Raw genomic sequence first — 9,930 nt, forward strand, 5'->3', positions numbered from 1 at the left:
CACCTTCTGTAGCTTTTGTTCATATTCCATTTTCTTGTCTTTGTCTGTGTGTTTCTTAGACGTTTGACGTGCCTTCTTAAATTAAATTCTTTCATTACAGCCACATCGCGGGCTACCGTTGCATTGTGGGAAATGTAGTGTTGGTGCGTGCAAAACACCAGCGGGCGGCTGTGGCCTGCGGGCCGGTTCTAATAGTAATTCAATATCATCCAGGGGGCCATAGATAATCAATTCGCGGGCCGGATCTGGCCCGCGGGCCGTAACTCTGACATATGTGCACTAGATGATCCACTTGTAGTGAAGTGAATTTTGAACTTTATGCGTATCTGTATGTTGCACTAGATGATCCACTAGTAACAGTAAGACTATCAAACTATATTTGCTGTACAGAGAAGCTTTAGTTTCAGTAGTGTATAAGTACGTAGTAGAAGACAGAAGGGCCAGTTGGCCGTGACCAGGGAGAATTCAGTTTCAGCAATGTGTGCAATCCTATAATAAGGTAAAGTGGCTGTTGTTGTCCATCACCAACAGCGCTGGTCAAGATCTCCTTTTTAGGACTGAAGTAAACTAGTAGATTGAAAACTACAGCTGTTACCCAAAGCCGTGACATCAGCTTCTTGTCAGGTATAAAAGCTACGGGCCTGACAAGAGGGGGGGTTCGTTGTCTCTCGGTCGAGCGGGGGTCGTTCGTTGGTTCCAGGGCTCGCTCTAGCGCGGGTTCGCTCGCTCCCCCTTTTTTTTGGGGGGGGCTTTTTTACATCCATGCCTTGGGCCATTCAACTTTTTGGAAAGACTTCACTCTGACATCGGTGGAATAAAATCTTTTCCCAATCAGCCGTGGGTCCCTGAAGTGCTCATTCGTCGGGAAACAGCCACCGATCACCGAGTGTTTTTTGAAGACCAGCGAAGCAGCAAAAACCATATACCACAGTAGCAGTAAGACTATCAAACTATTTTCGCTGTACAGAGAAGCTTTAGTTTCAGTAATGTATAAGTACTTAGTAGATGATAAAAGGGCCAGTTGTCCGTGATCAGGGAGAATTCAGTTGCAGCAATGTGTGCAATCCTATAATAAGGTAAAGTGGCTGTTGTCGTCCATCACCAACAGCGCTGGTCAAGATGTCCTTTTTAGGACTGAAGTAAACTAGTAGATTGAAAACTACAGCTGTTACCCAAAGCCGTGACATCAGCTTCTTGTCAGGTATAAAAGCTACGGGCCTGACAAGAGGGGGGGCTGGTTCCAGGGCGGGCTCGCTCGCTCTCGCTCGTTCTCTCTTTTGGGGGAGGCTTTTTTTACATCCATGCCTGGGGCCACTCAACTTTTTGGAAAGACTTCACTCTGACATCGGTGGAATAAAATCTTTTCCCAATCAGCCGTGGGTCTCTGAAGTGCTCATTCGTCGGGAAACAGCCACGATCACCGAGTGTTTTTTGGAGACCAGCGAAGCAGCAAAAACCATATACCACACTTCCACATCCCAAAAACATGCTTGGTAGGCCGATTGAGCATTCCAAATTGCCCCTAGGTGTGAGTGCGAGTGTGGATGGTTGTTCCTCTCTGTGTGCCCTGCGATTGGCTGGCAACCGATTCAGGGTGTCCGCCGCCTATACTGCCCGATGACTGCTGGGATAGACTCCAGCACCCCTGCGACCCCCGTGGGAACAAGCGGTATAAAAAAATGGATGGATGAATGACTGAATGTTTACAATAAACATCAATATTGATAACTTTCTTTTACATTGACACACCAGTAAACTAAACAGAACAATAAACAAAAAATAACATAACCAAAAACAAGTAAACAACACTACTTTAAATCAATGCTGGCTGTGGGAGGGATTGATTCTGGTGGGCTGGACTTTTTCTGGGGCAGCTCCACCATTGGTTCTGCAGCGAGCTGTAATTGACTTTCGTCAGTCCTGCACGTTTTTTCCTTCACGTAATTTACATTCCTCCAGTAAGAGCCGAAATGTTGTTCAGTCCGACCGGTGTGTCGGAGTGTTTACGCGAGTGGGGAGATTTGGAGAAGGACTATCAACATATTCAGGTGTAAGCTTTGGACGCGATGTCAGCAGAGGGAGCCAGGAGGCTAACTTGGAGTTGACGTCATGAGCCTTGTGTGTGTTTTTTAAATATTGTATTCGTTTTCTTCACTGGCCGCTTTTATTTTGTCTTTGGGCTACACGCGAACGAATAATTAAACATACCTCTTGTGCAATGACGTCGTTGTCACCACCTCGGTTTCCGACGATGTTACGTACTATGTCGGCGACGTAACTCAAATATATCTGCAGAATATAATGCCCTTATTGTCATTGTACAGCGGGCATCCAATGAAATTGGGCCATAAATATATTACAGTTTACTGAAAAACCTATTTCCGAATGTCGTATGTTTTTTTTATGTCGTAAAGCGGGACCGTCGTAAACAAGTACTAGTATAGTTACTTTAAATAGTTTATTTTGGCCTGTGGGACTCTGGAGGCAGCCGACAGGTGCCGGATGGCCAAGCGGAACGCGGTTTGGGCAGTTGCTGAGGCAAAAACCCGGGCATAACACCTGTCATACGAAATACGCCGAATATCGGGCATGGATTGGCGAGGCCATGGACGGCTTCGACGAAATTCTGGTCCACCAACCGGCGTCTCAGGAGGGGGAAGCAGTGCACTGTTAACACTGTTTACAGTGGAGACGGTGTGCTGCTGACCTTGACTCGGGACATCGTGCGTCGGTGGGGAGGAAGGGATGGATATTGAAATAACATTTTCCCCACAGTCCTAGCTATTGTGACGTACTGCATTGCGGTTTTGGTGCACTCGGGCTCAGATATTAAGACTAACACTGTCCGATGTCATACAGACTAATTTTGAATACATTTTTTATTTTTGGATTTAAATTTAGTAGGTAATACTAGATTTATATTTGGTGCTCTTTCTGAGAGGGCGCCAGGAGCCTCACGAATGGCAAAGTAGTACTTGGTGTCAAGGAAGTATCGTGGAAGCGCAAGCTCTCAACTGAGAGGCCGGAGGATCAGAGTTTAGCCCGGGCTGTGAGCAGAGTCTAGAACGCTATGTCTAAATGCCGAGAGTCTTGGCAAAGCTAATCGTGGGCCGTCTGCTCCTCAGGACACACATCGCCTGTACCGAGTGAAGCTGGAGGAAGTCACTAAATTGCAAAGTCGCTGCACTTCTGCCATCGCCCGCCACAGGAAGAAGCTTAAAGAACTCTCGTCGTCGCTCGTGCGGTAGGCTTGTTGGGCGCTGGGACGTGTCGTGGCGCAGGCTCTCACACCAGCGCCGCTTCCTGTCTTTAGATGCGAGGCCGAACGGCTCGGGCGCAAGTTGAGTCCAGTGGAAGCAGACTCTGTGGCTGACATCCGGGCGGCGGCGGACGAGCGAGCCCGCGCCTTCTCCGAGATGGAAGCCTTCCTCCCAAAGCCAAACGGGTTTGGTTGCCTCGGTTCGGAGCAAAGGGCACCCGAGTGGCGGCGTGCTTTCATATGTGTAGCACGCTTCCCCTCGCTCGCCACTCTTGTCGCCCCATCGCTTTGTTGAATGTGCGCTCGCATGCCCCTTTGCAGGTTGTACCTTACGCTGGTTCTGGGAAACGTCAATGTCACACTCCTCAATAAGCAGTCAAAGTGAGTGCCGCCCATCGTCACGGCGACCGCCTCCAGGGCACGCGCTGACGTCTCCCAACCCCGTCTCCGCTGCGCAGATTTGCCTACAAGGAGGAATACGAGAAGTTTAAGCTGATCCTCACGGTCATCCTCTTCCTCTTCTCCTTCACCTGTTGCTTTTTGTTCAGCTACAGGTGAGTCAAAGAGTGCCCGCTGTGCCTTCAGCGGCTCCGCCTCCAGCTTTGCCTTGATTCTGGGAGAGCTTTAGACGCCCTCTTCAACTTCCTCCTGGTGTGGTACTACTGCACGCTTACCATCCGCGAGAGCATCCTCATCAACAACGGCTCCAGGTAGGCCATTCCGCAAACGTCAGAGACGGACGGACGAACGCTGATGACCGTCCGAGCCATACCATTCGCCGTCGTCCGCTTTCAGGATCCGAAGCTGGTGGGTGTTCCATCACGACGTGTCGACCTTCCTGTCCGGAGTCATGCTCACTTGGTGAGCGTAGACTTCCCTTCTGTTAGGGTTTTCCAGGTTATCTTTATCGTAGGATTATGTTGGAATGTAGACTGTAATGATTAAATCAATCTTGTCTTGCCCTCACAATGCAATGATTAAATCAATCACGTCTTGCCCTCACAATGCAGAGTAAGATGAAGTGGTTGCTTCCTCTGCTTGATTGACCAGCTGCAGGGGAAGCAATCAAAGTTGTTCTGTTTCCCACAACAGTGTAAAACACCCCCTGCTCTGATCTTATCAGAGGCCGGGGGTTCACCAAACCTGTCCACTCCCACCCCCACTCTGTTCCTCTTAATAAATATGCCCTTGCAGGGAGGAGACTTTTAGACTTCATTCGATAATCGCTGTTCAGACAGCGACGAATGGACTCTCCACCTGCAGGTGTCTAAAAGAACTTGCTTGTCTTCTGTTTGGTTCTTGCAAAATAAGTTGGAGTGAGCAAATCTCTAACATTTTGGTGCCGAAACCCGGGACCCTCATACCCATCATCTGGCTGACGGAGGACGACGCGCTGTACACCGTCGACGGGCCAGCGTCCATTAGCCGGACCTGGTAAAGAAAGACCTGGGAAGGAAATTCTTCGCTGGGCCAGCATCTTAGGTCTGCCTTCGTCTGACAGAGGTGGATTGACGGGACCCGGCAGTGCAACGAACCAGGGGACAAGTAAGTTTTTGAAATTGTGTTGTGTTGTTAAACGCGTAACACATAGAGGTGCACGGGAGATAGCTTGGGTTCAAGTCCCAGTGGAAGAAACAGGCTAAGAAAGGCAGAGCTTCTTTTTCGTTCATCGAAGAAGTGTGTAGACTCTTCTTTGTCTGTTTTTCCGAGCTGAGGGATCTGGCTTGGGTTAAAGTCCCAGTGGAAGGAACGTGCTAAGAAACACGGAGCTTCTTTTTTGTTAATCAAAGAAGGGCGTAGATTTTTCTTTGTATGTTTTTCCAAGCCAAAGAATAGCTTGGGTTCAAGTCCCAGTGGAAGAAACGGGCTAAGAAAAACAGAGCTTCTTTTTCTTAATTGAAGAAGGGCGTAGATTTTTTCTTTTGTCCGTTTTTCCAAAGCTGTTTGGGAGGGTTTTACACCCATCCCTGGATAGGCCTAAAAAAGCGCTGGAGTTAGTGTGATTGAGTGTGTGACTGGTAGGATAAATTGACAAAAAAGCAGTTCTAGCATTGATCCACGGCAATAATACAGGCTAGTAATTTGTTGAAAGGTCAATTTAAACCTGCATTGAGGATCCTCAAAGCAATAGTTAAATAAATAAATAAGTAATAATAGTAATAATAATAATAATAATATTTTTGAGACAAAGAGATTGTATAACCTAAAACTACTAGAATTAATATGGGAAATAAAAACGGTAAATCTCTTGCTCTGCTCTTCTTTAAAACGAGAAGTTCATGGCAAGTAGATTTCTTAATTGTATGCAATATATGCCGAAGTGGAAGAGAAAGTATGGAGTAGAAAGGAAGTTGAGAGTTCAAGTGGTAAAGAAATGCAACTTGCTTCTAGAAGATAAATAAATAAAATTAGAATGTGCTGTCCTCGTGTGCATGGGAGGGACCAGCTCATGATCGACCACAGGAAATGGCCAGCCTGTGACGAATCATTGGTGCTGGGAACTACCTTTTGCGTGCGAGAGCTGTGCATGTGTGTGCGTATGTTAAAATGATGAACATTGGCTAAAGTTTTAGTATAAAAAATTTTTTTGCTAGACTGTGGTCTATCCAATTTGCACCGCAGAACAGAAATGATTTTGAAAGAAAAAAAAATGGAGAACCAGTAACACATGTGGAAGATGTGTGAACTGAGAAATTAAGAAGCGTTTTGGAAAGAAAGTCAAACTAAATGATGATGAAATCATATGTAGTACTACAAAACTTTACTACATATGGATTCTCTAAATCATACAATTGAGTAAAATAAAACATACGTTTTGATTTGTATTCAAATTTCTAAGATTCTTGTGATAAACAATGAGAAAACGATTGAAAAGTAACTAAAGAAACTACAACAAAGTGAAAATGTCTAATCATTTGCTAGCTGAGTCGCTCCCCATTCGGGGAGGCCATCCATTTACTTGCTAAGCTAGTTGTCAAAACAGGGGCATGATTAGAGAATGGCATCTATAAATGACCTACCCTACCAAAGAACCTATGCAAATGGGCTGCAATATTGAGCCATGGTGCGCGTCACATGGCTCAAGAGGAGGGATAGTGGGGCAGGTCAGTCAGCTTTATACAACATATGGATTTGATTCATATTCAAAACATTTTCAAAACAAAACAAACATTTTTTTTTTTGTAGAGCTTGTTTCAAAAAAAAAAAAAAAAAAAAAAAAAAAAAAACTCCTATTTGCCAGTTAAATGGGCACTGCAATTGACTACGAGAGTTGCAAGCAACAGATGAAGAGCAGTCCTGGGCAGATTATCTAATCAGGACGCTCAAACTGAAAGATGTGTCCAATGCAAATTTACTGCCGCCTGATCTCTCCCCCTCACAGGTGGACAACCCTCAGGTTCACTGTGAGAGCTCACACACAGGAGGCGTGCTATGTGTGTTCGAAACTCCCCCCTTCCTCCACGCAAGTTCGCTTGGAGGCCAGAGCAATGAATGTCACTGAAGCGAAACACGGTGCCTATGATGAACACTTCTGGGCAAATCTCAATGTGACTGTTAAAGGACGAACAATACCACAAGTGGCCTACACAGAGAGACCAGCTGGAGTGAATTACACATGTTACATCCAAGGTTTATCCGATGCTGCCCGCCAACTGGACAGGAGTGTGTGCACCAGTGTGGGTGACAGACCACACCTACAGGATATGACATCATCAGCTGACAGGAGCACACAACTCTTCTGGACTCGACGCAGAGCAGTTGCAACCTTTGACCCTCATGACCCTGTCTGGGGTGCGAACGTTCCAGATGACCATAAAGTATGGTCCGTCGGAGACAAAGTTGTCCTTGCGCTCTTCCCTCAGATGTACTGTTTCTGTGTTTTTCTTTTTGTTTTTATTGATAGCATTCTGGTCGCCTGTGGCACAGGGGCCGTGTAAGAATTTTCCTGCTAATAACATCTGGCCAGCAGGTTTTTCGCTTACACAATAAGTTTGATCTGGGGTATTGAGGTAATGCCTCATCTTCACTGGAAAGTGTTGCTATCATTGTTTGTTGTTTTTATTTTTACTATTCTTCTTTCTTCATTATACATATATATATGTTTTTTCTTACTTGTCTTTGTTGTTTGGGGTGACATAATCATATGATAAAACAGGAGGGAGATGTTAGGGTTTTCCAGGTTATCTTTATCGTAGGATTATGTTGGAATGTAGACTGTAATGATTAAATCAATCTTGTCTTGCCCTCACAATGCAATGATTAAATCAATCACGTCTTGCCCTCACAATGCAGAGTAAGATGAAGTGGTTGCTTCCTCTGCTTGATTGACCAGCTGCAGGGGAAGCAATCAAAGTTGTTCTGTTTCCCACAACAGTGTAAAACACCCCCTGCTCTGATCTTATCAGAGGCCGGGGGTTCACCAAACCTGTCCACTCCCACCCCCACTCTGTTCCTCTTAATAAATATGCCCTTGCAGGGAGGAGACTTTTAGACTTCATTCGATAATCGCTGTTCAGACAGCGACGAATGGACTCTCCACCTGCAGGTGTCTAAAAGAACTTGCTTGTCTTCTGTTTGGTTCTTGCAAAATAAGTTGGAGTGAGCAAATCTCTAACACCTTCTCTCTGGTCGAGCCCACGCCTGACGTGACATTTTGCCGGTGTCTGCCCACAGGCCTGAGGGGATTCTGTACCAAATGTTTCGGAACCAGTTCCTCTCCTACTGCTTGTACCAAAGTAAAGCGGCTGGCTCCATGAGCAGCTTGCGCGGCCTTGCATGTGATCAGATTGTTCTTGTCTCAGGTTTCGTCCAGTTTCTGCAGTACTACTATCAGAGCGGCTGCCTTTACCGACTACGAGCCCTCGGAGAGCGACACAACATGGACCTCACTGTTGGTTTGTTTTGTTCCTTTGCAGGGCGTTGCAGTACGATATTGCGTCTCTGAATTGGCACGTGGCCAAAATCGAGCGAGTGGCAAAATACAATTGCCCGAAACCAACGAACAGCTTCCTAGTTTTGATGCACGTTTCTTCTTTTTTGCGCTACTTCAGAGGGTTTTCAGTCTTGGATGTGGCGGGGGCTCACCTTCCTGCTGCCATTCTTGTTCTTCGGTCACGTGAAATTTTAAAGTTTAAGATGAAAAGCAGCTTTACACCCAATTTGCTGCGGCTGAACTTTCTGAAGATGGGGGGGGTGAATGTATGCCCAGGGATAAACTGAATCGAGGATGTGGAAGGGGCCCTGCCAAAATGTCTTTTTAAGCTAAGGATTGCTCACCTTTAGTTTTATTTATTGAATGGAAGAGATATAAGGCACTGGTTTTGTCAAAATGAAGCTCTCTCAATCAGCCAATAAGCCAAGGGTGGCCAACCCGCGGCTCACGAGCCGCATGCAGCTCCTTGCCTGGTTCCATGTGGCTCCTTTACGTTCATCTCAACATTTGTTTTTTGTCAGAGATGGGACCAAGTCACACATGTGCAAGTCTCAAGTAAGTCTCTAGTCTTAACCTTCAAGTCTCAAGTAAGTCCCAAGTCATTTGTTTCTTGGGCAAGTCAAGTCCTTAAATAGGTAAAGTCAAGTGCAAGTCAAGTCACCTTATTATTGCAATTTTACCCGCGGAATCTGATCTTAGTAGTGAAAAGACAAGATATAAGTAACATTAAGTAACCATCATTGTCCAATGTGTCTAACCTGTTCAAAAAATATGACAATAATTTGGATTTGCACTGTAATTACTGATATTCAGTAAAATACACCATGGAATCAAACAAAAAATAAATTACCTCATACAATGATTTATTGACAGCTCAATCTAAACAAATGAACGTCTGCCGACAGTGTCTGACACATTTGAGTTGCAAATATGAAAAAATAATCTGAAAAAAATCTGAAAGAAGAAACACAAAGACCATTAGAAACATTTTGTTTCATCTGTAACATCTGGAGACACCAGAGCTCTATAAACTTCAATTTTCAACATTGTCAGAATGTTTTTGTTGCATATCTCGCACTATGCTGTCCGGTACCGCTCCCGCTGACATGTTTGCGAGGTTGGGGGGGGGGCAACTTCACGCAGGTTCTACACACCGAACTTGTTTATTGGAGAATCACGCCCCTTTATATCAGACATGCGCAAACATGTCAGCGGGAGCGGTACCGCGAGTCATCACCTTCGGCTATCGCAATTACTTTTATGACGGCAAAAGACGGACAGCACAGTGCGAGATATGCAACAAAAACATTCTGACAATGTTGAAAATTGAAGTTTATAGAGCTCTGGTGTCTCCAGATGTTGGTGATATGCACAGCTAAACGTGGCCCAATTGTAGTTCACGTGTGCTCATTTGTAGGATGTGGCTCTTTGCGGTGACACAGTAAAAAATATGGCTCTTAGTCTCTGTCTGGTTGGCGGGCGGAGGTGGTGTAATTCGTGTGTGCTCATGTGTATGATGTGGCTCCTTGCGGTAACGCAGTAAAAAATGTGGCTCTTAGTCTCAGCCTGGTTGGCCACCCCTGCAATAAGCCATAGGGTGGTGCCACATAACTACCTCTATCTAAATAAAGCGCCTCATCCCACTGCAGCATAGTTCCTTGACAAGAAATGTACAGTCTTTGGATAAGGGACATTTTGCGGAGCGGCAAAACCTTACACATAATAATGATAATATTTA

At 45.5% G+C, this 9,930-nt stretch overlaps 1 protein-coding gene and 1 long non-coding RNA gene across 13 annotated transcripts in view; one reads left to right on the top strand and one right to left on the bottom strand.

Annotated features, from left to right (window-relative positions):
- The window catches only part of LOC137840947 (uncharacterized), a 200,073-nt gene that overhangs the window by 109,342 nt on the left and 80,801 nt on the right, over positions 1-9,930 (bottom strand). The gene's annotated exons all lie outside the window — the stretch shown is intronic.
- Positions 1,867-9,930, top strand: part of LOC125982504 (cell surface glycoprotein MUC18) — a 24,160-nt gene continuing 16,096 nt past the window's right edge. For 3 of the 12 annotated variants that reach the window (XM_049743192.2, XM_049743193.2, XM_049743195.2), the window contains exons 1-9: positions 1,870-2,048; positions 3,126-3,244; positions 3,314-3,445; positions 3,581-3,640; positions 3,718-3,813; positions 3,880-3,969; positions 4,055-4,120; positions 7,934-7,995; positions 8,062-8,154. In XM_049743192.2, coding sequence (XP_049599149.1) covers positions 1,971-2,048; positions 3,126-3,244; positions 3,314-3,445; positions 3,581-3,640; positions 3,718-3,813; positions 3,880-3,969; positions 4,055-4,120; positions 7,934-7,995; positions 8,062-8,154 — 796 coding nt within the window. In that variant the 5' untranslated portion in view covers positions 1,870-1,970. Of the gene's footprint in view, positions 2,119-2,436; positions 3,050-3,125; positions 3,245-3,313; positions 3,446-3,580; positions 3,641-3,717; positions 3,814-3,879; positions 3,970-4,054; positions 4,121-7,933; positions 7,996-8,061; positions 8,155-9,930 lie in introns of those variants that run through there. The other 9 variants (XR_007486417.2, XR_007486416.2, XM_049743198.2 and 6 more) reach the window with 7 other exon arrangements.

The sequence above is a fragment of the Syngnathus scovelli genome, chromosome 15, assembly GCF_024217435.2.
Source record: "Syngnathus scovelli strain Florida chromosome 15, RoL_Ssco_1.2, whole genome shotgun sequence".
Taxonomy (NCBI): domain Eukaryota; kingdom Metazoa; phylum Chordata; class Actinopteri; order Syngnathiformes; family Syngnathidae; genus Syngnathus; species Syngnathus scovelli.